This window comes from Amblyomma maculatum, chromosome 1 (genome assembly GCF_055883805.1).
Source record: "Amblyomma maculatum isolate TAMU_Amacu chromosome 1, ASM5588380v1, whole genome shotgun sequence".
In the NCBI taxonomy this organism is placed as follows: domain Eukaryota; kingdom Metazoa; phylum Arthropoda; class Arachnida; order Ixodida; family Ixodidae; genus Amblyomma; species Amblyomma maculatum.
This window is the reverse complement of record NC_139344.1, coordinates 408,254,737-408,281,363: the sequence shown is the minus strand read 5'-3', so window position 1 is coordinate 408,281,363 and position 26,627 is coordinate 408,254,737. Positions and strand designations below refer to the sequence as shown.

General features: G+C 48.7%; 1 protein-coding gene and 12 non-coding genes across 13 annotated transcripts; all 13 read right to left on the bottom strand.

Annotated features, from left to right (window-relative positions):
• Positions 1-4,891: 4,891 nt before the first annotated feature.
• On the bottom strand, positions 4,892-4,973 carry TRNAS-GCU (transfer RNA serine (anticodon GCU)). Its single transcript has one exon. It is a non-coding gene; the product is annotated as a tRNA-Ser (tRNA).
• A 5,112-nt stretch (positions 4,974-10,085) lies between these two features.
• On the bottom strand, positions 10,086-10,167 carry TRNAS-GCU (transfer RNA serine (anticodon GCU)). The gene has a single exon. It is a non-coding gene; the product is annotated as a tRNA-Ser (tRNA).
• A 3,151-nt stretch (positions 10,168-13,318) lies between these two features.
• On the bottom strand, positions 13,319-15,026 carry LOC146208858 (uncharacterized). Its single transcript, XM_084596347.1, has one exon. It carries the CDS (start codon positions 15,008-15,010, stop codon positions 13,772-13,774), a length of 1,239 nt encoding a protein of 412 aa, XP_084452473.1. The 5' UTR covers positions 15,011-15,026; the 3' UTR covers positions 13,319-13,771.
• A 96-nt stretch (positions 15,027-15,122) lies between these two features.
• TRNAS-GCU (transfer RNA serine (anticodon GCU)) lies at positions 15,123-15,204 on the bottom strand. The gene has a single exon. It is a non-coding gene; the product is annotated as a tRNA-Ser (tRNA).
• A 75-nt stretch (positions 15,205-15,279) lies between these two features.
• On the bottom strand, positions 15,280-15,361 carry TRNAS-GCU (transfer RNA serine (anticodon GCU)). Its single transcript has one exon. It is a non-coding gene; the product is annotated as a tRNA-Ser (tRNA).
• Positions 15,362-15,436: 75 nt separating this feature from the next.
• On the bottom strand, positions 15,437-15,518 carry TRNAS-GCU (transfer RNA serine (anticodon GCU)). The gene has a single exon. It is a non-coding gene; the product is annotated as a tRNA-Ser (tRNA).
• Positions 15,519-15,593: 75 nt separating this feature from the next.
• TRNAS-GCU (transfer RNA serine (anticodon GCU)) lies at positions 15,594-15,677 on the bottom strand. The gene has a single exon. It is a non-coding gene; the product is annotated as a tRNA-Ser (tRNA).
• A 75-nt stretch (positions 15,678-15,752) lies between these two features.
• On the bottom strand, positions 15,753-15,834 carry TRNAS-GCU (transfer RNA serine (anticodon GCU)). The gene has a single exon. It is a non-coding gene; the product is annotated as a tRNA-Ser (tRNA).
• Positions 15,835-15,909: 75 nt separating this feature from the next.
• On the bottom strand, positions 15,910-15,991 carry TRNAS-GCU (transfer RNA serine (anticodon GCU)). Its single transcript has one exon. It is a non-coding gene; the product is annotated as a tRNA-Ser (tRNA).
• A 75-nt stretch (positions 15,992-16,066) lies between these two features.
• TRNAS-GCU (transfer RNA serine (anticodon GCU)) lies at positions 16,067-16,148 on the bottom strand. Its single transcript has one exon. It is a non-coding gene; the product is annotated as a tRNA-Ser (tRNA).
• A 5,156-nt stretch (positions 16,149-21,304) lies between these two features.
• Positions 21,305-21,386, bottom strand: TRNAS-GCU (transfer RNA serine (anticodon GCU)). The gene has a single exon. It is a non-coding gene; the product is annotated as a tRNA-Ser (tRNA).
• Positions 21,387-21,451: 65 nt separating this feature from the next.
• On the bottom strand, positions 21,452-21,533 carry TRNAS-GCU (transfer RNA serine (anticodon GCU)). Its single transcript has one exon. It is a non-coding gene; the product is annotated as a tRNA-Ser (tRNA).
• A 75-nt stretch (positions 21,534-21,608) lies between these two features.
• On the bottom strand, positions 21,609-21,690 carry TRNAS-GCU (transfer RNA serine (anticodon GCU)). Its single transcript has one exon. It is a non-coding gene; the product is annotated as a tRNA-Ser (tRNA).
• Between the last annotated feature and the right edge of the window lie 4,937 nt (positions 21,691-26,627).

Here is a 26,627-nt window from a genome sequence, read left to right as displayed (position 1 = left end):
ACACAAATTGAACTGTACACTCCAGCTCGTGATGTTCACATAAATATGACACAGGTAAAAAAGCCGTTGACCATATTGGGGTTGACGTTGTCGAGTTAAAATTCTTTCAACTCTACCAATGGTTCAACTTTCACCACCCATGCTGGGACTGCACTCATCGCTTTGTGCATTTCAACACAGGTGTACATACACTCGCGAAAGTAGAGCCTTGCAGGGCGAGCTTCAGGGTCAACGTGGAAGCCCGCCATTCGGGACCGCCAGAGACTGTGTAATCCTAGCAACATTACGGTGTCTAGGGATACATCATCTTCATTATCTGTCGGCTGGAACCTGATTCCGTGTGGATCTAAAGGTAATTCTTTTTTAAGTGTGCTTTGTAATACGTCCCAAAAATAAACCCCCTCCAAGCAGCGCAGAAAAACATGGTCTATTGTCTCTGGTTGTTTACATATTAGGCATTGTGAACCCCAAGGCAGATAAAAACCCTTGTCTTCGAAAAATGTTTTCACCGGTAATGTACCTGTATGTAGCATAAAGAAAAACGTCTTTACCCCCGGTGAAACTGGCATTCTTTTCACGCGTTTTAATACGTCTTGACCTAGACTCTCGCTGTACAAGGCTCTGTACATAGGAAGAAGAAAAAGGTTGTCACAAATATCATTGTACAGTTTCTTCTTTTTGACTGTACTCAAGTATTCTACCGAAAAACGAGCAGTTAAAATTCGGACACTGCTAACTATTTCTTGAAAAAACTGGGAAATTCGCCCTGGAATACTTCTCGTAGAGACAACAAAATTGGGCACTGCCCGCACGAGCCTTACTTGGCACGCAGTACGTAAGAAAGGGTCTGAGACGTCACGGAGGAAAATAAAACGATTAACCAGTTGGCGTACAAATAGATGAGCAAGCCCAAGTCCACCTTCTCGAACCCGGCGAAACAAGTTATCTCGGCTACACCTTTCCCATTTGGATGCCCAAATAAAAACTGAAAAAAACTCGATGAAGCTTTTGTACATTTAACCTGGAACAATGAAGTACCTGCATGACATACCACAACTTTGCCACAAAAAACAGATTGCACGCAGTGGCTCGTGCGAAGATAGATAGCGGCGCCCCTTTCCACTTGTCGACCTTCTCGCTTATTTCTTGAGCTTGGGCATGCCAGAATGAATCACTGTCTTCATAGCATTCCAAAGGTACGCCCAAATACTTCACAGGTGTTGTGACCCAGGTTACGTTGGCAAAAACATTGGGCGTCGATGACCACTCCCCATGCCAGAACCCTAAGCACTTTCCCCAGTTTACTGGGCTTCCTGAGATCGCACTGAATTCTTTCACTATCTCAACAGCCTTGAGTACACTTTCTTTGTCCAAGCAGAAAACTGCTACGTCATCTGCGTACGCCAAGAGTTTCACCTCGCACATATGCAGTTGGAAGCCCTGGACAAATTCGCTTCCTATAATAGACAAGCACAAAGTTTCTACATAAATACAGAACAGAAGAGGGCTGAGGGGGCAGCCCTGGCGCACCGAGCGTTGCACATTTATTGGATCGCCCAGTTCCTTGTTGACAATCAATCTCGTGGTGCAGTTTCGGTACGCCAGGGCCACGCCCTCTCTGATAACAGAACCCACGTTGATATAGTCCAAAATAGAAAACAAAGCATCATGAGAAACACAATCAAAAGCCTTTTCCAAGTCGAGCTGGAGAACCGCGACCCTAGCGCAAACAGCGTCGCAGCACTCCAGCACGCACCTCGCCTTATGTATATTAGTAGTTATGGACCGTCCTTTGATGCCACAAGTCTGATGGGTGCCGACTATCTCTTGAATTACTGTCTGCAGCCTGGCCGCAAGAACTTTCATTAGAATTTTGTAATCAACATTTGTTAGTGATATAGGCCTGTATGATGTCACAAATCTTAATTTCTCCGTTTCATTAGTTTTAGGTATTAACACAGTGTGTGACGTGGCAAACGAAGGCGGCAACACTTTAAGGTGGAAACCGTTAAAAACTTCTGCCAACAGCGGGGATAGCTCTTCCTTAAATGCTTTATAGAAAGCTGCACTCAAACCGTCAGACCCAGGCGACTTCCCTGGGTTTAGGTTTTCTATTGCTCGTGCTACTTCTTGCTCGTAAATTACCTGCTCTAGTCTTTCTTTTGTGCAGTTGTCCAGTCGGGGTAATGAAGAAACAAACACCCCCTTAAACTTCTCCAACTCAATGTCCCTTATTGCGAATAGCTGCTGATAGTAATCATAGAACGCACGTGCTATGTCATCCTTATCCGTCATACGGCTGCCGTTCCATTCTATTTCTAGTATTTCGTTTCGACGAGCGTGTGCTTTTTCGAGACTGAGGGCCCGCTTAGTGGGGGCCTCGCCAGCTGTCAATGTTTCAAACCTTGCACGAACGATCGCTCCACGATATCGTTCCTCATCCATTAACTCTATTTTCTTTTTAATATTTTTGATGTCATCTTTATACACCCCCGGCTGTTTGCTTTCCTGAGCAACTAACATGTTTAGTGTTGACCTTAGTCCTGCCTCTTCTCGCTTTTCATTATGACGAATGCAACTACCTCTTTCTATCGCTTTCATCTTTATTTCTTGTTTAAATAGCTCCCACTGCTCCCCAATGTTACTGTTAGGTCGCTTCTCTATTTCTTTTATCTTCTCTAATACAGTATCACGTAAAATCTGGTCATCTAAGAGTTTAGAATTTAACTTCCAGAGTTCCCAGAGAAAAAGTTTGCTTTGATTTCTAGGTCCAATACTGCACTTCACAAGACAGTGATCGAACGAAAACGAAATCGCGATAACGGCATAATTTTGACAGTTTGGTATCGCATCCAACGATACATAAATCCGATCGAGTCGCGCATGACTGGATCCCTGGAAATGAATGTAAGGCACACTGCGCGCACCATCCAAACACTCCGCAACGTCTTCCAGCGAAAATTCACCAATCATCTGGGACAAACAGTCAGTGCTTGCGTCTTTGTAGGCACGGTTTGAGGTCTTATCTCTAGAGCTTAACACGCAGTTAAAATCCCCCATCACCACGAGTTTTCTCTCTGAACTCAAATATCGTTGCATGCTTGTGAAGAAGTTGAACCTTTCTTCAACAGTATTGGGTGCATACACACACAGAACGCGCCATTCGCTATTGTGAAAAACGACGTCGCAGACAATGAGCCTTCCACATGCGGATGAGGTCATGGCCTGCACTGTCAGTCCTGGCAACCGCTTAACAAGCAGAAGGCACCCAGCCGATGAACCCACCGCGTGACTAACAGCCACATCATACCTTGACGTGAAACACTGCACCATGCTCCCAGTCGCCTCCTCCCCTTCCACTTTGGTTTCTTGAACCGCAGGCAAGTCTATGTCTAGCTCTGTCAAAAGGCGCTGTACTTGGATTTGTTTTCGTCTCCCTGCCAACCCACGGACGTTAAGCGTTGCTACGCTCAGGGCCTGTTTCATCGCCATATTCATGCATAAGGAGGACACCGGGAGCAAGGCGCTTACCTTTCACGTCTAGCGTGCCGCTAGACAGTGCCAGAGGTCCCACCGCCATCACTTGTGGTGGGCCCGACTTGCTGCGGGGAAGGCTTTTCAGCGGTTTTCCTGTCTGCCGAGGTATTAGGTTTGGGCCTGAACGGTGGTCGTCGGCTCTGTGTCGCTTTCGCTGGTGGCTCCTCGTTGTTGCTCGGGTTCCCTTTGTCAGCACAGTTGCCGGCCTCGGCATGCGGACGCTTTGGCGCACAAGCGGTGCCCGTTGGCCGAGCTCCGACTTCCGTGGTAGCACTCACACTCATTGCTGGTCCTTGTTGTGCGGCGCCTTGACTGAACACGTCCTCTTTCAAGGACAACTCCGATACAGCCGACGCTGGCTCTTGAGTGTTGGTGTCCACGCACACCTCTTTATCCGTGCCATGCGATGTCGCCCCATTATCTGGCACTGCGGAACCTCCCGTGTTGTCTCGGGTTCCCTTCGCTGCTTCTTCAGCCTCGGCAACGTCCATCACGTCCTCGGGCGTCTCCTCTCTCATAGCTGGTACCGTTGCCGCCGCGTACGTGCGCACACACTCCACTTCCGCGTGTCCGAAGCGCCGGCAGCGAGAGCAACGCGGCACTTTACACTCGCGTCGCACGTGTCCGGAGCCGTGGCAACGTAGACATTGCACAGGCCTTCCGGGCACTACGACGAGGGCCAACTCGCCTGCTACCCTCAGTTGATGGGGAAGGTCGTCCAGTTTCATCCCTGTCTTCAACTTCAGGAGTACGGACCGTGTTGTGGAGCCTTTTTCGCTTACACCCGAGACGCGCCACCGTTCACGGGTGACTTCGGTTACGTTGCCGAATGGGGCGAAAGCCGTCCGAATATCTTCGTCAGCGACACCGTGGAGCATCCAGTGAAGTCGGAGGCGGACTTGCTGGTCTTGAGGGTCGAAAATAATGCATCGTCGCCCCTTAACGTTAAGCTCTTTCAAAGCACAAATGCGCTTTGTGGCTTCAGCGGTCTTGAAAGTGACAGCCCATACGTGATTTACCTGATACGCCCCCAAGGCGACAACCTCGGGGAGCGCATCGCGGAAATCCTCGACTCGGAAGGGTCTAGCTTTAACATCTCCGTGTAAAAAAAGCGTGTTTAACGCAACACGTCCTGTAGGCAGCTGAGGCAAAACGATCTGATACTCGCTATCAGTACTTGGGTCGGACCTGTTTCCGCAGCCAGCGGCTCCGGTGGAGCCCATGATCCTGCGTCCGCACCGAACGGTAGCCGGAGGTAGAATGTCTCGGCCACCTCGTCCGGATAAGCAGTGCAGCAGCCGACGGCAGCCCCTACATTTCCACAAGGGCATTGAATAAAATAGAAAACTTCCTCCGACGAGGATGGGATTCGAACCCACGCGGGCAGAGCCCAATGGATTAGCAGTCCATCGCCTTAACCTCTCCGCCACCTCGTCCGGATAAGCAGTGCAGCAGCCGATGGCAGCCCTACATTTCCACAAGGGCATTGAATAAAATAGAAAACTTCCTCCTACGAGGATGAGATTCGAACCCACGCGGGCAGAGCCCAATGGATTAGCAGTCCATCACCTTAACCTCTCGGCCACTTTTTTTTTTTTTTTTTTTTTTTTATTGCCATACTTTGACAAAGACTGCACACACACGCACAAAAAAAAAAAAAAAGAAAAAAAAACCATTCAATCTGGACACCAGCAACCTGCCAGAGCTGCATGACAGGCCTTGTCTTGTTTAAAATTTTTTGAGCAGGCTCAAATTTTCCCTCCTGGGTAGCCAATCGGGGTTACATGATTGTGATCTCACCACTTGCACGAATCTGTGCACATTCTCCTTACAGTACATGCGGGCCGGTCGCGCGTCTGGGTCGCAGTAATAACCCGCCATCCTGGAGCGCCATATACTATGGAGGCCCCAGAGCATTACTTGATCCAACGGGAAACCATCCTCATTTTGAATGGCCAAAAATCTGATGCCGTACGGATGAAGCGGAAACTCTTTTTTAATGGTTCTTTGTAAAACATCCCAAAGATACACCCCCTCCCAACAGTGAAGAAATACATGTTCAATTGTTTCGGGCGCTTTGCATATTAGGCAATGCGTACCCCATGGTAAAAATAAACCTTTCCCCTCTAAGAACTTTTAACTGGTAGTGTTTCTGTATGTAATTTGAAGAAGAAAGTTTTTATTCCTGGCTGCACTTGCATTCTTTTAACTCTTTTCAAAACGTCCCCACCGTTGCCTCCATTGTACATGGCTCTGTACACAGGCACTGGAAAAACAACATCACACAGATCACCGTATAGCTTTTTCCGCTTCACTTCACTTAAGAATTCTGTCGAAAAACGCGCTGTAAGAAATTTCACGCTGTCAGCCACTTCTATAAAATAACCGAAGATTCTCCCTGGTAAACTCTTGGTACCCACAACAAAATCAGGCAAAGCACGGTTCAATCTTCGTTGGCACACAGTTCTTAAGAAAGGGTCACTAACTTCTCGGAAGAAGAAAAACCTGTTGACAAGCTGGCGGAGAAATAGATGCCCCAGCCCGAGACCACCGTCTTTCACACTTCGAAACAAGTTCGTCCGCTTGCACCGTTCCCAGCTCGATGACCAAACAAACACAGCTAGAATACGATGTATCTTCTGTACATTTACCCGGGAACAGTGCAACACTTGCATGACGTACCAGAGTTTGCTTAAAAAGAACACATTGCACACCGTCGCTCTTGCAAAAATTGATAAATATGCCCCCTTCCATCTATCTGCTTTTTCCTGTATTTCGTTCAGTTGTCCTTTCCAGTATGCATCACTGTCCCTGTAGCTGTTTAATGGAACTCCTAAGTATTTTGTGGGGGTTGTTACCCAGGGCACATTTGCAAAAAGCTCTGGGGTCGATGGCCAATTGCCATGCCAAAATCCCTGACACTTTGACCAGTTCACTTTGCTTCCGGTTGCCTTCCTGAAACTGTCGACACACAGCACTGCCTCGCGTATACTATGCTGATCCACAGCACAGACCGCTAGGTCATCCGCGTATGCGAGCAACTTGACTTCAGCTGCCTGCAACTTAAAACCTTTAACTGCCTCGTTTTGGATAATGTTCACACATAGTGTCTATATGTAGATGGCAAACAAAAGTGGGCTGAGGGGGCAGCCCTGGCGTACCGAGCGTTGCACCTGAATGGGGGCCCCCAGACTCTTGTTAATGATTAATCTAGTAGTGCATCCACGGTACGCCATGGCCACGCCCTCTCTGATTACTGAACCTAGGTTCACGTGATCCAGAATACACAGCAATATTTCGTGGGCTACACAGTCGAAAGCCTTTTCGAGGTCCAGTTGGAGGATGGCTACACATTTATCCATTAGTTCACTACACTAGAGCACCGATCTTGCCGTGTGTATATTTGTCATAATTGACCTCCCCTTTATACCACACGTTTGGTGAGGACCAACAATATTTGTAATAACTGACTGCAATCTTCTAGCTAACACTTTCATCAATATTTTGTAATCTACGTTTGTCAAAGCAATTGGCCTATATGCTGTGACTTGCTTCAGCTTTTCCTCGTCATTTGTCTTGGGAATAATAATAGTATGAGATAGTCCGAAAGATTGCGGCAATCTATTCACTGCATAGGCTTCATGGAAGAGCGCTGTCAATATTGGAACTACTTCGTTCTTAAATTCTTTATAAAAAGCCGCACTTAGGCCGTCTGGCCCAGGCGACTTTCCCATATTTAAACCATCGATCGCTTATTCTACCTCGATTTCTGTGATTGACATCTCCAATCTTTCCTTCTTATCCTCGTCTAGTCGCCGCATAGCTGCGAGAAACTTTTGTTTGAAAGCTTTCATGTCGACCACATTTTTGCTGAACAGTTCCTGATAATATTGGAAGAAACCATGCCTGATATGATCGTCGTCCGACGATAGCACGCCGCCCCATTCGACCTTATCAATGCGGTTTTTCTCGGCATGAGCCTTTTTGATTCCCAGTGCCCTTTTCGATGGCGTCTCGCCCATGGCCCAATTTTCCGCTCTTGCACGCACTAATGCTCCTCGGTATCTGTCTTCTTCTATCAGGTTAATCTGTTTTTATTTTTCGAATATCCTCTATCCATCTGCCGGGTGCCTTACATTCCTGTTCGTGTAGTTTTGTGAGCAAAGCCTTCAGCTGGGTTTCTGTAATTTTCTTCTCTTACAGCAGGGAACTAGATCTGTCAATGGCTTTAATTTTAATCTGTTCCTTGCACAACTGCCACTGTTTCCAGATTTCGAGCAAAGTCCCTGGCCTCACTTTAATCAATTCATTCAATACCACGCGTCTAAAGGCATCATCCTTAAGCAATTTATTGTTCAATTTCCATAACTCCCAGCTAAATGCATTGCTTCGTTTTTTGGTGCCGAATAAGCACTGCCCCAAACAGTGATCCGTGAATGTCATAGCCACAACTCGGTATTCATTGCATGAAGGCATCAAATCCAGCGACGCGTAAATTCTGTCCAGACGCGCGTGGCTAGAACCTTGGAAGTGCGTGTACTGAACAGCACGTGGTCCTTCCAAGCAATCAGCCACATCCTCCATATTCCATTCGCTTGTTAACTGGCATAACATTTCAGTGCTCTTGTCTCTGAATCCGCGTGTGCTGGTTTTGTCTCGAGCATTCAGTACACAGTTAAAATCGCCCAGCAATACTACCTGCCTTTCCGTACTTAACTGCTGCATAACATTCTCGAAAAACATTGTTCTTTCCTCCACACAGTTAGGAGCGTACACACAAATAATGCGCCACTCAACACCGCTGTATACACAATCAGCCACTACACACCGTCCAGAAGAGCATGAGGAGTAGCCCTTTACAACCAGACCAGGAAGCTTTTTGACGAACAATACACACCCGGCCGATGTCCCAACTGCGTGGCTAACAATGGCGTAAAATCTAGCCGTGAAACGTCGCACCATGCTCCCGGTCTATTCCTCCCCATCAACCTTGGTTTCTTGCACGGCAAGCACGTCAATATCGTGGTCAGTTAAGAGCCGGTGTACTTGGCTCTGCTTCTTTTTGCCTGCCAATCCCCTGACATTTAACGTGGCTACTCTTAAGGTGGTTTCGGGAGCCATTTTCATCAAGGGTGAAAAGACCGAAAGCATGGTGCTTACCCTTCCCGTCTAGCGCGTTGCTAGACGCCGTCGTTGGATCCATCCCCGTCCGGTGCGAGCGGCTGACCCGGCAGCGGGGGCACTTTATCCGCTGCCCGTCTCTCTGATGAAATGTTCGGCCGCGGACGTAGCGTGGACCGCCGGGATTGCCTCGTTTTTGCTGGTGGCTCGTCGACGCTGGGGGCTGACGTCTGGTTACCTTCGGGTTCGGACTGTGTGTGGGATCGCTTGGCTGGGGCTGGGACGCCTGGCTTACGAACACCGCTGGTGTCCGACTGCTCCTCCCCATTATCCTGTTCCATACCGTTTGCCGGCTCAAGTGACGTGCCTTCCTCATTGCTAGGGAGCTCAGGTGCAGAGTCCGCTCTCCCCACATCCCTCGCAGCATTGCCGCTTTCTGCCGAGTCCACCGACGAATCCATCTCCCGTGTCTGTGTTCGCACCTCTCCGGCACCCTTCGCCGCCTCCTCCGCCTCGACCACGTCCATGGTGAGCTCCGCCGACCCTTCCGCAGTTCCATGTCCCGCGGCCGAAGCGTACGAAAGCACACAGGCAGCCTCGTCATGACCGTAGCGTCTACACTTTGGACAACGCGGCACCTTGCATTCTCGTCGAACGTGACCGGTACCGCGGCAGTGCAGGCACTGCATCGCTCGCCCAGGCACCACGACAAGGGCCAGCTCCCCGGCCACTCGCAGCTGGTGAGGTAAGTCATCGACCTTAATGCCGGGTTTCAATTTCAGGAGCACAGTCCTCGTGGTGGACCCCTTCTCCCTGACGCCTTGAACTCTCCACCTCTCCCGGGTCACCTCGGTCACCTTCCAAAAAGCAGCAAAAGCTGTCCGGATGTCGTCGTCTGCCACACCGTGCAACATTCAGTGAAGTCGCAGCTTCACCTGTTGGTCTTCGGGATCGATAATGAGGCAACGGCGTCCCTTAACTTCGAGTTCCTTGAAAGCCGCCAATTTCTTCATTGCTTCTGTGCTGCTTAACGTGACCGCCCAAACATGGTTGATCTGATACGCCCCCAACGCCACAACGTCGGGGAGCGCACCAGCGTTGACAAGGGCGTCGCGGAAATCCTCGACCCTGTATGGCCTGACTCGCTCATCGCCGTGCAAAAAAAGCGTGTTAAAAACAACGCGTCCGGTGGGCAAACTTGGCAGAATAATCTGATATTCGCTATCATCCATGTCCTCAAGCCTGTTTCCGCGGCTGGAAAGGGCCGCTATTGCCGCTCAGCTGGAGCACATGATTCTGCGACCGTTCACTACGGTGTCCGGAAGTAGAATCTACCTCTCGGCCACCTCGTCCGGATGAGCAATGCAGCAGCCGATGGCAGCCCCTACATTTCCACAAGGGCATTGAATAAAATAGAAAACTTCCTCTGACGAGGATGGGATTCGAACCCACGCGGGCCGAGCCCAATGGATTAGCAGTCCATCGCCTTAACCTCTCGGCCACCTCGTCTTTTTTTTTTTCTTTATTGCCGGTCATCACCAACACACAACAAAACCAACAAAAACGCGCTACAATCAAATGCTCACAGCAGAGCGGTTACCACAAGCATGACACTTAATACAGAAGCCGGCAGGCTCATACGAGTTGCCTTTGTCAAGTTAAATTTCCTTCAGCTCGCATAGTGGTTCGACTCTTAAAATCCAGTCTGGCACAGTGGTCTTCAATTTGTGCATTTCAACCAATGCGTGTATACTCTCGCGGAAGTAGAGCCTTGCAGGGCGGGCGTCAGGGTCACAGTGAAAACCCGCCATTCTGGACCGCCATAGACTGTGCAGGCCTATTAGCATAACCGTATCAAGTGGAATCCCATCATTATTTTCAGTTGGCAGGAATCTAATCCCGTATGAGTCTTATGGTAATTCTTTTTTAACAGTTCGTTGCAGCACGTCCCAAAAATAGACGCCCTCCCAACAGTGCAGAAATACATGGTCTATTGTCTCTGGCTGTTTACATATTAAGCAAAGTGAACCCCATGGCAGATAAAAGCCCTTGCTTTCAAAAAAAGTTTGTACCGATAATGTTCCTGTATGTAACTTAAAGAAAAACGTCTTTACCCCAGGAGAAACTGGCATTCTTTTGACCCGCTTCAGTACGTCTTGACCTAGACGGCCGCTATACAAGGCTCTGTACACAGGAACAGGGAAGAAGTCGTCACAAACAGCTTTATACAGGTTCTTCTTTTTCACTGAACTTAAGTATTCTGTCGAGAAGCGAGCTGACAGAATTCGAACACTGCTGACAATCTCTTTGAAAAAACTAGAAAGACGTCCTGGCATGCTTTCCGTAGCAACAACGAAATTGGGCAACGCCCGCGCGAGCCTCACTTGGCACACAGTGCGCAAAAAGGGGTCGGTAACGTCGCGAAAGAAAATAAATCTGTTTACAAGCTGGCGCACAAATAAGTGAGCAAGCCCGAGACCTCCGTCTTTAATTGGCCGGAACAGGTTATCCCGACTACATCTTTCCCAGCTTGATGCCCATACAAACACAGCAAAGATTCGGTGTAGCTTTTGAACACTCAACCTAGAACTATGAAGTGCTTGCATGACGTACCACACCTTGGCAACAAAAAATAGATTACACACAGTGGCTCGTGCAAAGATAGACAGCGGCACTCCTTTCCACTTGTCAGCCTTCTCCCGTATTTCCTGAACTTGGGCTCGCCAAAATGGCTTGCTGTCTTCATAGAATTCTAGAGGTACACCCAAATACTTCACGGGTGTTGTAACCCATGTAACGTTGGCAAAAAAGTCAGGCGTTGATGTCCACGCCCCGTGCCAGAAGCCAAGACACTTTCCCCAGTTTACTGGACTTCCTGTGGTCGCACTAAAATCTTTCACAACTTCAACTGCGGCGCAAATACTTTCTTTGTTCGCACAAAACACTGCCACATCATCAGCGTACGCCAAAAGTTTGACCTCAGACTTGTACAGTTGAAAGCCCTGAACAGATGGATTTTGCATAATCGACAGGCATAAAGTTTCGATATAAATGCAGAATAGAAGAGGGCTGAGGGGACAACCCTGACGTACCGAACGCCGCACATTTATGGGTTCCCCTAATACTTTATTAACATTCAATCGCGTTGTGCAGTTTCGGTACGCCAGGGCTACGCCCTCTCTGATAATAGAACCGACATTGATATAATCCAATATTGCAAACAATGCATCATGTGGAACACAGTCAAACGCCTTTTCTAGGTCGAGCTGAAGAAGCGCGACCCTCGCGCAAGCAACGTCACAACATTCCAGCACGCACCTCGCCTTATGAATATTTGTTATAATAGACCGGCCCTTTATACCACACGTCTGGTGGGAACCAACGATATGTTTTATTACTGTCTGTAGTCTGGTTGCCAGAACTTTCATCAGTATTTTGTAATCCACATTTGTTAAAGAAATAGGCCTGTATGACGTCACAAATTTTAGTTTCTCTGTTTGGTTTGACTTAGGAATTAACACTGTATGTGAGGATGCGAACGAAGGAGGGAGTGCACCAAGTTCATAGGCATCGTTAAATACTGCAGCTAACAATGGGGACAGATCTAGCTTGAATACTTTATAAAAGGCTGCGCTCAAACCATCCGGCCCAGGCGACTTTCCTGGGTTCAGATTATCAATGGCGCTTTCAACCTCGTCCTCAGAAATCGGCTGCTCTAACTTTTCTCTTGTGGTGGCATCCAGTCGTGGCAAGGAGGGAAGAAACACCTGCTTAAACGTCTCCAACTTCATGTCCCGAAAAGCAAACAGCTCCTGATAATAGTCGAAGAAGGCACGTGCTATGTCGTTCTTATCTGTCACGAGGCTTCCATTCCATTCTACTTCAGTTATGTCATTTCGATGAGCCTGTGCTTTTTCAAGACCCAGAGCGCGCTTAGTGGGCGTCTCGCCGGCGACCCATCTTTCGGCCCTGGCGCGAACGAGCGCGCCTCGATATCGGTCCTCGTCTAGTAATTCTATTTTCTTCTTTATCTTTCTGATATCCTCTTTGTAAACCCCCGGCTCCTTACACTCCTGCGCTATTAACTTCTTTAATGTTGGTCTTAGGCCTGCTTCTTCTCGCTTTTCGTTATGGCGAATACAGCTGGCTCTTTCTATCGCTTTCATTTTAATTTCTTGCTTGCACAGTTCCTATTGCTCCCCAATGCTGCTGTTAGGTCGTTTATTTATTTCATTTAGCTTCTGTACAATTATTTCGATTAAGTTATCGTCTTCTAAAAGTTTGGAATTCAGCTTCCAAAGGTCCCACACAAAACTTTTGCTTGGGCTTCTAGCTCCTATAGTGCATTTTACCAGACAATGATCGGAGAATGGCATTGGGATAACAGAATAATTTTTACACTTCGTTATCACATCCAACGATACATAAATTCGGTCAAGTCGAGCATGACTAGAACTCTGAAAATGGGTGTACTGCACGCTGCGTGCTCCTTCCAAGCACTCAGCAATATCCTCTAATGAAAACTCTGCAATCATCTGCAACAAACAATCGGTGCTTGCATCTTTAAAGGGGCGGTTAGAGGTTTTGTCTCGGGCGCTTAAAACACAGTTGAAGTCACCCATAATTATCAGCTGCCTTGTTGAATCTAGGTATCGTTCGATGTTTTTAAAGAAAATGAGCCTGTCTTCAGCTGCATTTGGTGCATAAACGCAGAGAATGCGCCATTCACTGCTATGCAAAACCAGGTCACAAACAATCAACCTTCCGCACGTAGACGAAATCACGGCCTGCACTATAAGTCCTGGCAACCGTTTGACAAGAAGAAGGCACCCAGCCGACGTGCCCACTGCGTGACTAACAGCCACTTCGTACCGCGACGTGAAACGCTGCGCCATGCTCCCTGTCTCCTCCTCTCCCTCCACTTTAGTTTCTTGTACTGCTAGCACGTCTATGTTTTGCTCTGTTAAAAGGCGAAGTACTTGGCTTTGCTTCCTTCTACCAGCCAACCCTCGTACGTTGAGCGTTGCAACGTTCAGACTCTGGTCCATCGCCATAATCATGCATTAGAAGGAGGCCGGGAGCATGACGCTTACCTTTCACGTCTAGCATGGCGCTAGACGTTTCCAGCATGCCCACCTCCATCATCATTTACGGGCTCGACTTGCTGCGAGGGTGGCTTTTCCTCGGCCCTCCTGTCCGCCGCGATGTTGGGCCGTTGCTTGAAAGGAGGTCTCCTGTTCAGGGTCGCTTTCATAGGCGGCTCATCGTCGTTCTTAAGGGTCTGCTGTTCGCTCCCGTCTCCTGCCTTTGTATGGGGGCGTTTAGGTGCGCTGCCCGCGCTCGCTGACCGACCGCCGTTTCCCGTAGCAATGGTCACCTTCGTCGCAGGCTCCAAGGAACCTGCGTCTTGAAGGGGTGCGTTCGCGTTCGCAGACGCCACTGGCACCCAGGCTGCCGACTCTTGTTTTCCTGTGTCATCACCCGCCTCTTTGCCGGTGATGTTCGGTGCTTCCACATTGACGGATGCCGCAGAGGTTCCAGCGTCTTCGCTTCCCTTTGCTGCTTCCTCGGCCTCGACAACATCCATTACATCTTCAGGCGTCTCCTCTCTCAGAGCGGGCACTGTTGCCGCAGCGTAGGTGCGGACACAATCAACTTCCGTGTGTCCAAAGCGTCGGCAGCGAGAACAACGCGGTACTTTGCACTCGCGTCGTACATGGCCACAACCATGGCAACGTAGGCACTGCATAGGCCTTCCGGGAACGACGACGAGGGCCAGCTCACCTGCTACCCTTATTTGATGGGGCAGGTCGTCTGCCTTCATCCCGGCCTTCAACTTGAGAAGTACTGACCTCGTTGTCGAGCCTTTCTCGCTGACGCCCTGGACGCGCCACCGTTCTCGAGTGACCTCCGTCACCTTCCCGAATGCGGCGAAAGCCGTGCGAATGTCCTCGTCTGCGACACCGTGTATCATCCAACGTAGTCTGAGTCGGACTTGCTGGTCTTGAGGGTCGATAATAACACACCGTCGTCCCTTTACTTTCAGCTCTTTCAAAGTCACAATACGCTTCGTGGCTTCAGCAGTCTTGAAGGTGACAGCCCACACGTGATTAACTTGATACGCCCCCAAGGCTACAACCTCGGCGAGCGCGTCGGTCTCGGCGAGTGCATCCCGAAAATCTTCTACGCGGTAGGGCCTAGCTCGAACGTCACCATGCAAAAAAACCGTGTTTAAAGCAACACGTCCTGTGGGCAGCTGTGGCAAAACAATCTGATATTCACTATCTTCACTTACATCGGACCTGTTACCGCGGCCAGCCTGGGCCGCTATCGCTGCTCCGGTGGAGCCCATGATCCTGCGTCCGAACACGCCAGTAGGCCACCTCGTCCGGATAAGCAGTGCAGCAGCCGATGACAGCCCCTACATTTCCACAAGGACATTGAATAAAATAGAGAACTTCCTCCGACGAGGATGGGATTCGAACCCACGCGGGCAGAGCCCAATGGATTAGCAGTCCATCGCCTTAACCTCTCGGCCACCTCGTCCGGATGAGCAGTGCAGCAGCCGATGGCAGCCCCTACATTTCCACAAGGGCATTGAATAAAATAGATAACTTTCTCCGACGAGGATGGGATTTGAACCCACGCGGGCAGAGCCTAATGGATTAGCAGTCCATCGCCTTAACCTCTCGGCCACCTCGTCCGGATGAGCAGTGCAGCAGCTGATGGCAGCCCCTACATTTCCACAAGGACAATGAATAAAATAGAAAACTTCCTCCGACGAGGATGGGATTCGAACCCACGCGGGCAGAGCCCAATGGATTAGCAGTCCATCGCCTTAACCTCTCGGCCACCTCGTCCGGATGAGCAGTGCAGCAGCTGATGGCAGCCCCTACATTTCCACAAGGGCATTGAATAAAATCGAAAACTTTCTCCGACGAGGATGAGCTTCGAACCCACGCGGGCAGAGAGCCCAATGGATTAGCAGTCCATCGCCTTAACCTCTCGGCCACCTCGTCCGGATGAGCAGTGCAGCAGCTGATGGCAGCCCCTACATTTCCACAAGGGCATTGAATAAAATAGAAAACTTCCTCCGACGAGGATGGGATTCGAACCCACGCGGGCAGAGCCCAATGGATTAGCAGTCCATCGCCTTAACCTCTCGGCCACCTCGTCCGGATAAGCAGTGCAGCAGCCGATGACAGCCCCTACATTTCCACAAGGACATTGAATAAAATAGAAAACTTCCTCCGACGAGGATGGGATTCGAACCCACGCGGGCAGAGCCCAATGGATTAGCAGTCCATCGCCTTAACCTCTCGGCCACCTCGTCCGGATGAGCAGTGCAGCAGCCGATGGCAGCCCCTACATTTCCACAAGGGCATTGAATAAAATAGATAACTTTCTCCGACGAGGATGGGATTCGAGCCCACGCGGGCAGAGCCCAATGGATTAGCAGTCCATCGCCTTAACCTCTCGGCCAGCTCGTCCGGATGAGTAGTGCAGCAGCTGATGGCAGCCCCTACATTTCCACAAGGGCATTGAATAAAATAGAAAACTTTCTCCGACGAGGATGGGATTCGAACCCACGCGGGCAAAGCCCAATGGATTAGCAGTCCATCGCCTTAACCTCTCTTTTTTTTTTTTTATTACCGACTTGGCAACTACAAAGAACGATGAAAGGTCGCATGGAATTAAAAACACAAGTCACTTTCTTACAGGTTTCTTGTGATAGAATGGATAAGGTGACATGAGCTTGTCCAAGACTGGCAGCCATTCCGGGGGTTCAGATTGCCCTCCGAAAACATCACGCGTGTACATCACACTTTCAACAAAATACTGATGGGCTGGGTGTACGACAACATGCTCATGGCGAACATCCATCCGCGTTCTCCATATGCTGTGCATACACAAGACCATTAATAACTCACTGGACACTTCTCCTGGCTGGGCGCATGGAAGGTAGCGTATGCCAAACGGCGTTATTGGTAAGTCCCTTTTAATAGTGCGCTGTAGCACGTCCCACAAAAAAAAGACCGCATCGTGACAATCAAGGAAAATATGCTCTATGGTTTCCAGCTTTTTGCAAATTAAACAGTCAGCAGACCAAGACACGAAAAGGCCTTTGCTTTCCAGCCATGGCTTCACCGGAAGAGTGCCGGTATGCAATTGAAAAAAGAAAGATTTAGCGGACGATCTGATGGGCATTCTTTTCACTCTCTTCAACACGTCCCGCTCCGGACCCAAAGCATATACAGCGCGATAAAGAGGCACAGGTAAAAAGGGTTCCAATAAATCTTTGTACAGCCGTTTTCGCGTAACAGTACACATATACTCATTTGAAAATCTCGCCTTCACTATTTGGAAGGACGCGACAACTTCGCGAAGAAAAGCACTTAGAGCCATTGGCCCTGTAGACATAGTCGAAACTACATATTCCGGCAGTGAATCACGCAATCGCACTTGGATTACCGTTCTAAGAAAAACATCGCTTTGTTCGCGCAAAAAAAAAAAGAACCTTGTTACAATCTGCTTTAAGTATAAATGTGACAAGCCGAGTACACCGTTATGCAACGTATGAAAAAGATTGCATCGACTGGTACGCTCCCATGTTGAAGCCCACACAAACGTGGCAAATGCCCTATGCAGTTTTTGAACAGAGATTCTTGACATAGATAACACTTGCAGCATGTAAAAAATTTTTGCAACTAGGAACATATTGCAAACGGTAGCTCTTGCGAACATAGAAAAGTTATGTCCTCCCGATTTGTTTGTTTGGGTTTTCACTTGCTCAACTTCACCGGCCCAACATTCCTTGCTTTCACGGTAATGCTTTAGTGGCACACCAAGGTAATTGCCTGGCGTTGTTGTCCATTGCATACTGGAGAACAGTTCAGGCGCGTATTGCCAGTTTCCGTGCCAAAATCCTAAACACTTTGCCCAACTAATTTCACTTCCACTTGCAGTGCAAAAAGCAGTGGCTTCTTTTACAACTTCTTGCACACTCTCATGGTCAGTACGAAAAACCGCAATATCGTCCGCGTATGCCAAAACCCGAACTTCACTTTGAAAAAATCTATAACCGCGTATGTTTGGCCTTGTAAGCAATCTTAGACAGAAAGGCTCCAGATAAAGCGCAAACAAAAGGGGAGACAGAGGACAGCCCTGCCTTACTGACGACTGAACAGGTATACGATCAGTTAAATGCTTATTCACGACCAGTCTCGCTGAACAGCACTCGTAAACCATTTTCACGCCCTTTGTAATCACGGAAGCAGCATTGACATACTCTAAAACAGAGAACAAAATTTCATGTACCAATTTATCAAATGCTTTGTGGAGGTCTAATTGCATCATGGCTACGTGGTCATGCATCGCGTCACAACATTCGAGTACACTCCTTGCTGCGTGTATGTTAGTAAAAATGGTCCTTCCTTTTATACCGCATGTCTGATGTGGGCCTACAAGAGAAGTAATTACACGTTACTGTCGTTGCCCTAATACTTTCATGTAAATTTTATAGTCAACATTCGTTAGACTTATAGGACGGTAAGACGCTACAGACTGAAGCTTAACATGGTCATCTGTTTTCGGGATTAGTACAATGTGTGACATTCGAAAAGACGGAGGAGCTACGTTCTTTTCGTAGCATTCACTAATAACTCTTTCCAGTAAAACAGCCATTTCAGTTGGAAAGGCCTTGTATATGGCAGCACCAAGACAATCTGGTCCGGGTGACTTATTGGAATTTAATTCCCCGATAGCGGCCTCAATTTCCTCGGAAGTAATACTTGCTTCAAGTGTCTGCGCCACTTCGTCTTCTACTCTTGGCATCAGCGACAGAAAGTCTTTTCTGAAGCGTTCAATGTCCGGTGTTTTCAGACTAAACAATTCGCTGTAAAATTCTACAAACGCCCGTTCAATCGTTTTTTTTTTCCGAGGTAACTACGTTCTGATAGCAGATTTCTTTTATCTCTTTTGACACTGTGTACCTTTTTTCGTCACTAAGCGCCCTTTTCGTGGGCGTCTCTCCGAGCCACAATTTTTCGCTGCGTGCTCTTATCACCGCACCGCGATACTTCTCTTCGTCCATCACCTCAAGTTTGGTTTTTATCTCTTTAATATCTTGGGCGAACAAGCCAGGCTTAACGCTCTCCATGCTAAGCATGTGTTCAAGTGCGCTACGAAGTTCTTTTTCTTGTTCTCTTTCTTTACGTCGGAGAGTGCATGCTCGGTCAGTAGCAGCTATCTTTATCTCGCACTTAAACTGCTCCCATGCTTGTATAAAATTAGAGTCATTTTGTAACATATGCTTAATATATTCTTTAACTTTAGTGGTAAACTCTTCATCCAGCAGCAGTTTTTCATTAAATTTCCATAGCTCCCAACTGAACTTTGTTGCCTTACTTTTCATGCCTAGAGTAATCATTACGAGGGAGTGGTCACTAAAGCTCATGGGAAGTGTTTGATATTCCGAGCACAAGGGCACACAATCAATGGGAACATATATGCGGTCCAACCTTGCATGACAGCTACCTTGAAAGTGCGTGAACTTTGCTTGGCCTTCATGCGTCATTATACAGCCAGCATCTTCAAGCTCTGCCTCGTTAACAATGTCAATAAGTAACTCTGCACTCTTGTCACGAAGGACACGGTCTGTTGTTCTATCTTCCGGTCTACAGACACAGTTGAAGTCTCCAAGCAGGAGAACACGTCTCTCATGTATTAGGAAGGATTTCATATAGTGAAAAAACTCTTCCCGCTCAAACGTTCTAGTCGGCGCATAAACACAGATCACTCTCCAGTCCAGTCCAGAAAAACTGAAATCGCGTATCAAAAGCCGACCACTCTCACACGAGAACACAGACTGTACACACTGTATGCAATTTCGAATGAAAATGACACATCCCCCCGACCTTCCAATCGCATGACAAACACAAACATTATATCTAGAACGATATATTTCAGCCATTTTATCTGTTTGTTGTTCGCTTTCCATTTTGCTCTCTTGAACTGCTAGCACATCAATTTCATTTTCCAACAGAAGGCGGTTCACCTGCTGTTGTCTCCGACGCGTTGACAGCCCCCTCACATTTAGCGTGGCTACGCGCAAGCTAGTGGATAAATAGTTCGCCATCCCAAGAAATTATAAATCGCGAAACATTTCACTCACATCTCTTCAGCAGAAAGACAGCATTGCGGTTGAACTGTTGCATGGGATGACCATTCTTCCGTTTTGGCGAGTCTGTCCGTCGTTCCAAGCGCTGCTCCCGATCATGGACCGGGCTTGTGACGTCTCGACCGTAAAGGGTACCCCCGCTATGGCGGAGGCACAGGTGACACAGTTCTCCGGTCTGGGGGCACGTTTGGCCTTGGCTTGAAGGACGACCGGCGAAGGGGGCCGCCTTCAGTGGAGGCTGTCCGTTTTCCGCTCCTCCTTGGGTTGATCCCTCGTTGACACTGTCTTCGTGCACACGCTTCACAGGCAAGGTAGAAGCAGCTGGCATCTCAGCTTCAGTGTCTCCCTGTTCTTCATGGTGTTGCGCGGACGAAGCTGGGCTTGCAGCACTGGCATTACCGCCGTCTTCTTTCGTGAGTGTCTCGGTCTCAGTAACATTTGAGAACGGAACTATCACATCTGATTCACGGTGTACTTTCAGAGCAAGGATCTTCTCAGAGGATTGTTCTTTCTGCTCTGCATCCTCAGTGATTCCACTGCTAGCTTCCTCGGCGTCCACAGCGTCCATTAAGTGCTCGCCTGCCACTTCACTCGGCACGGGGCCTGCAACGTTGGCATACGTGCGCACACACTGGGACTCGTCATGGCCGTAGCGACGACACAGCCCGCAGCGCGGCACACGACAATCACGTCGTATATGTCCTTTCCCCCGGCACCGGAGGCAAAGCGGGGCTCTGCCTGGGACGTGGACGAGTGCGACGTCCTCGGCGACCTGAAGCTGATGCGGCAGGTCATCAATGGTAACGCCCACTTTTAGCTTCAGCGTGACCGTTCGAGTCGTTGAAGCCTTGTCTACACACCCTTGCACCTTCCACTTTTCTCTTGATATTTCGGTCACTTTTCCAAAAGCCGCCAACGCCGCTCGCACATCATCGTCGTGCACGCCGTGAAGCAGCCAGAAAAGTTTTAACCTGATGCCTTGGTTACAGGGGTCAATGACCACGCATCGGTGCTCCTTCACTTCAAAAGCTTCGGCTTGCAGAATCTTCGCTTTCGCCTCTTCACCTTTAAACATTACTGCCCACACATGATTCATCTGATATGCCCCGAGGGCAACCACTTCCGGCAAAAGTGAAAGACAAGCGAGGGAGTCTCGAAAGTGTTCCACCCGGTACGGCCTGGCTTTTATGTCGCCGTGCAAAAAAAACAGTATGCAAAACACTCGAACCTGTAGGCAGATGCGGCAGAACCAGTTCATAATCCTTGGCAGGCCTTTCCGTGCTCCTGATACCACGGCCCAGCTGAGCCGCTGAATCCGCTCCTTGGGAGCCCATGATGAACACGTCCGTCACGCTCGGTGGCCGGAAGTGGAAATCCCTCGGCCACCTCGTACGGATGAGCAATGCAGCAGCCGATGGCAGCTCCTACATTTCCACAAGGGCATTGAATAAAATGGAAAACTTCCTCCGACGAGGATGGGACTCGAACCCACGCGGGCAGAGCCCAATGTATTAGCAGTCCATCACCTTAACCTCTCGGCCACCTCGTCCGGATGAGCAATGCAGCAGCCCCTACATTTCCACAAGGGCATTGAATAAAATAGAAAACTTCCTCCGACGAGGATGGGACTCGAACCCACGCGGGCAGAGCCCAATGGATTAGCAGTCCATCACCTTAACCTCTCGGCCACCTCGTCCGGATGAGCAATGCAGCAGCCGATGGCAGCCCCTACATTTCCACAAGGGCATTGAATAAAATAGAAAACTTTCTCCGACGAGGATGAGACTCGAACCCACGCGGGCAGAGCCCAATGGATTAGCAGTCCATCACCTTAACCTCTCGGCCACCTCGTTTTTTTTTTTTATTGCCTGACTTTGACACAAATACACCGCACTGGAACTCAAAACAACAGGAACAAAGGAATAATATGTGTACACAAAGCTAGTTCGCGTTGCCTAACACCCACTGAGGGGCAGGCATTGTCATGTTAAAATGCCTTGAGCTCCGTCAAAGGTTGCAGCTTTGACATCCACTCAGGAGCACATGGTTGCAATTTAAGCACGTCAAGCCATCGCTGCACACTTTCACGGAAATACATGCGGGCTGGCCGTGCATCTGGATCGCAGTGATAACCAGCCATTCGTGCGCGCCATATACTGTGGAGGCACATTAACATAACCTGGTCTAACGGCATATCATCATGGTTATCCAATGGCAAATACCTAATGCCATGGGAATCAAATGGGAACTGTTTTTTTATTGTCCTTTGCAGTACATCCCACAAATATACCCCCTCCCAGGAATGCAAAAACACGTGATCTATTGTCTCTGGCTGTTTGCAGATTAGACATTGGGCCCCCCACGGTAGGAACATACCCTCTTCCTCCATAAAGGATTTTACACACAAAGTACCGGTATGTAGCATAAAGAAAAACAGTTTAGCTCCCGTAGCAACGTGCATTTTCTTTACGCGTTTTAATACATTCCTTCCTGTGCCTCCATAGTATAAAGCTCTGTACAAGGGCACCGGGAAAACCACTTCACAAACATCCTTGTGTAATGTTCTCCTGTTAACATTACTTAAATACTCTTTCGGAAAACGTGCGCTTAAGAATTTCACGCTCACAACAATTTCCGTAAAGAATCCAAAAAGAGAACCCGGCATACATTGAGTATAAACTACAAAATCAGGCAACGCTCGACCAAGTCTTTGTTGACACATTGTGCGCAGGAATGGATCGCTGGCATCCCTAAAAAACATAAACCGGTTGACAATCTGTCGCACAAACAAATGACCCAGACCAAGCCCCCCATGCTTCACCTGCCGGAACAAATTTATTCGACTGCACCTCTCCCAACTCGAGGCCCAAACAAACGCCGCAAAAACTCGATGCAATTTTTGCACATTTACATGGGAGCAATGCAATACTTGCATTACATACCATAACTTACTAATTAAAAATAGGTTGCAAACTGCGGCTCTTGCAAATATTGATAATTGAGCGCTTTTCCATTTCTCCGCTTTTTCACGGGTTTCTTTGACCTGCTCTAGCCAGTATGGCTCGCTTTCCTTGTAAAATTCCAAGGGCACACCCAAGTACTTTGCAGGCGTTGTAACCCACGACACATTAGCGAAAGTGTCGGGGGTCAGCTGCCATTCTCTGTGCCAAAATCCCAGGCACTTACCCCAGTTAACTTGACTCCCTGTGACTTTGCTAAAAATTTTTACCACACCCACTGTCCTCTTTATACTCTCCTTATTTACACAAAAAACCGCAACGTCGTCTGCGTAAGCCAGTAATTTGACTTCTGACTCCTGCAGTCGAAAGCCATCAATGTCATTGTTTTGTAGAATGCTTAGACACAATGTTTCAATATAAATGTCGAACAAAAGAGGGCTGAGGGGGCAACCTTGGCGCACCGAACGCCGTACGTTGATGGGGGCCCCCAGTGACTTGTTGACAATTAATCTCTTAGTGCAGTTACGGTACGCCAAGACCACTCCCTCTCGAATAACAGAGCCGACATTAACATAGTCTAATATACTGAACAGAATAGTATGTGCCACACAATGAAAAGCTTTCTCCAACTGCAGTAACGCCACACATGCATGAGTTGCATCGCAGCATTCGATCACACTTCTCGCTTTGTGAATGTTCTGAAAGATAGATCGCCCTTTGATACCGCACGTTTGGTGAGGGCCCACTAGTTCGCATATAACAGTTTGTAGTCTGCCAGCAAGCACCTTCATATAAATCTTGTAATCAACGTTTGTCAGAGCAATGGGCCTGTAAGACGACAACTGCCTAAGCTTATCTGGTTGGTCAGTTTTAGGAATAAGTACTGTGTGCGACGATCCGAAAGACGCAGGCAGTGCGTTCAGTTCATGCGCTTCATTAAATAAGGCACACAACAAAGGAGATAGCTGTTCCTTGAACGCTTTATAAAAAGCCGCACCCTTGCTCAGGCCATCAGGCCCGGGTGATTTCCCTGGGTTTAACTCTTCTATTGCCTGCTGCACTTCTTTTTCGCTTATTGGCCGCTCCAGTCTTTCTTTTTATTCGTCATCAATTTTTGGCATCGCGTCAAGAAAGGATTCTTTAAAACGGTCCAAATAAACCTCTCGGGAAGAAAATAGCTCTTCATAATACTCCCGGAAAGCTTTCGCGATTCCTTCGTTATCGGTTTCTGTGCGTCCTGCCCAATCTACCTCTGCCACGTGATTTTGCCTTGCATTTGCTTTTTCTATTCCCAACGATCTTTTTGTCGGCGTCTCATCCATGGCCAATTTTTCCGCTCTCGCACGCACCAGTGCTCCGCGATAACGGTCTTCGTCATTCAGTTGAAGTCTTTGTTTTATTTTTCTAACGTCGTCCATGTATAACCCTGGCGTGTTACACTACAGGGCTAACAATTTATCTAGCAAAGATCTTAAATGCATTTCATTTTGTTTTTCTTGAAACCGTTTGCAGCTGGCCTTTTCTATAGCTTTGATTTTAGTTTGTTGCTTACACAGTTCCCATTCTTGACCGAGTTCGTGGGTGTCCTCCTGACAAATCTTACCAATTTCTTCTTCTACTAGTCTGGTGAATTGCTCGTCATTCAGCAGTTTATTATTTAACTTCCACAGTTCCCAATTAAAACCGCTACCTCCCTTTCTTGTTTCAATTGTACACTGAACCATGCAGTGATCTGAGTACGTTACCGCCAAAACATAATAATCCTGGCATTTTGGAGCCAGTTCTGCGGACACAAATTCTGTCAAGGTGGGCGTGGCTAGCACCCTGAAAATGCGTATACTGAACCCGTCGCTCGCTCGTGAGACACTCTGCAACGTCTTCCAGTGCAAACTCGTCAATCAAGCGCGAAAGTACCTCTGTGCTACGATCCCTAAATGTACGATGGCTAGTTTTGTCACCGGAGCTCAGTACACAATTGAGATCTCCCAGAAAGACAAGTTGCTTATCCGTGTTTAAATACTCTTCAACAAAATCAAACAAAGTAGCCCTCTCATCAACTACCGTAGGTGCACATATACAAACAGCACGCCACTCAGCCGAGCAAAAACTAAAATCGAGGACAAAAACCCCGACCCGACGGAAAAGAAGCATGCGACTGCACTACAAGACCCGGCAACTTCTTCACAAACAGGACGCATCCAACAGAAGTACCGACTGCATGACTGACAGCTGCGTAAAACCGCGACCTGAAACGTTGCACCATGCTCTCGGTCTCTTGTTCACCCTCGACTTTTGTCTCTTGAATTCCAAGTATATCGATGTCATTTTCATTTAAAAGGCGCAGTACTTGGCTCTGCTTCCTTTTCGCTGCTAGACCTCTCATGTTAAGGGTCGCAGTCTTTAGTGACAGTACATAAGCCATTTTCTTAGAGTGAAAAGAGGCCAAGAGCATGGTGCTTACCTTTCACGTCTAGCATGGCGCTAGACGCTTTCGTTGACGCCAGAGCCATGAGGTTGGACTGGCAGACCTTGCGACAGGGGCGGCTTTTCGGCCGCTCTCCTGTCCGTCGAGACATTCGGTCTTGGTCTGAAGGTCGCCCGCTTCCCTATTGGCGTTTTTATCGGCGGCTCGTCGTTGCTAGCTGCCTCTGCCTTGTTTGTCTCAATGGTGCTCTCCTCGTGGGCACGCTTCGCAGGGCCTTGGACGTTGGTCGCTCGGCCGCTGCTCTTTTCGAGGGTTTCCTGTCTGCCCGAAGACTCCGGAAGTTCAATTTTTGAGCTCTCGGCATCGCTCACCCTTTCTTCCTCTGACGGTCCGTTGTTTGGTAGTGTGACTACCTTTTCTGACCTACCGAGTATCTCGTCACCACCCCCCAGGGGCACTAACATACCTGTCGTTGCTGCTAACTTTTCAGCTTCTCCGACCCCTTTTGCGGCCTCCTCTGTCTCTGCGACATCCATTTGGTGCTCCGTCACGTCCGCCCTCGCTGTTGGTGCAGTAGCCAGTGCATACGTTCGCACGCAATCTTCCTCGGAGTGGCCAAAACGCTTACACGTCGAACAACGCAGAATCTTACATTCCCGGCGCACATGACCGGTCCCGCGGCAGCGCAGGCACTGCATTGGCCGCCCAGGCACCACAACAAGGGCCAACTCCCCTGCTACTCTTATCTGGTGAGGCAGGTCTTCTATCTTCATCCCAGGCTTCAACTTCAGAAGCACGGTTCTCGTTGTTGAGCCATTTTCGTGAACGCCCTGGACTCGCCACCGCTCACGGGTCACTTCGGTCACCTCACCGAAAGCCGCAAAAGCAGTTCGGATATCCTCATCCGCCACGCCATGCAACATCCAGTGGAGCCGTAGCTTCACCTGTTGATCCTCCGGGTCAATGACGATACACCGTCGACCTTTTACTTGAAGCTCCTTAAAGGCTAGCAGCCGCTTGGTTGCTTCAGTGCTGCTCAATGTCACCGCCCAGACATGGTTTATTTGGTAAGCCTCCAAGGCCACCACGTCTGGGAGCGTACCAGTCTTGGCCAGGGCGTCCCGCAAATCTTCAACCCTAAAGGGTCGCACTCGTACATACGTCGCCGTGCAAAAAAGCTGTGTTGAAAACAACACGTCCGGTGGACAGATGCGGCAAAATGATATGGTATTCCTTGTCATCGTTTCCATCAAGCCTGTTACCGCGGCCAGCCTGGGCCGCAATCGCAGCTCTTTGGGAGCCCATGATAAACACGTCCGTCACGCTCGGTGGCCGGAAGTGGAATGGCCTCTCGGCCACCTTGTCCGGATGAGCAATGCAGCAGCCATTGGCAGCCCCTACATTT

Bases quoted from the DNA above. Each gene is read 5' to 3' on its own strand.
- LOC146208858 (XM_084596347.1), bottom strand. From the start codon at position 15,010: ATGGGCTCCACCGGAGCAGCGATAGCGGCCCAGGCTGGCCGCGGTAAC.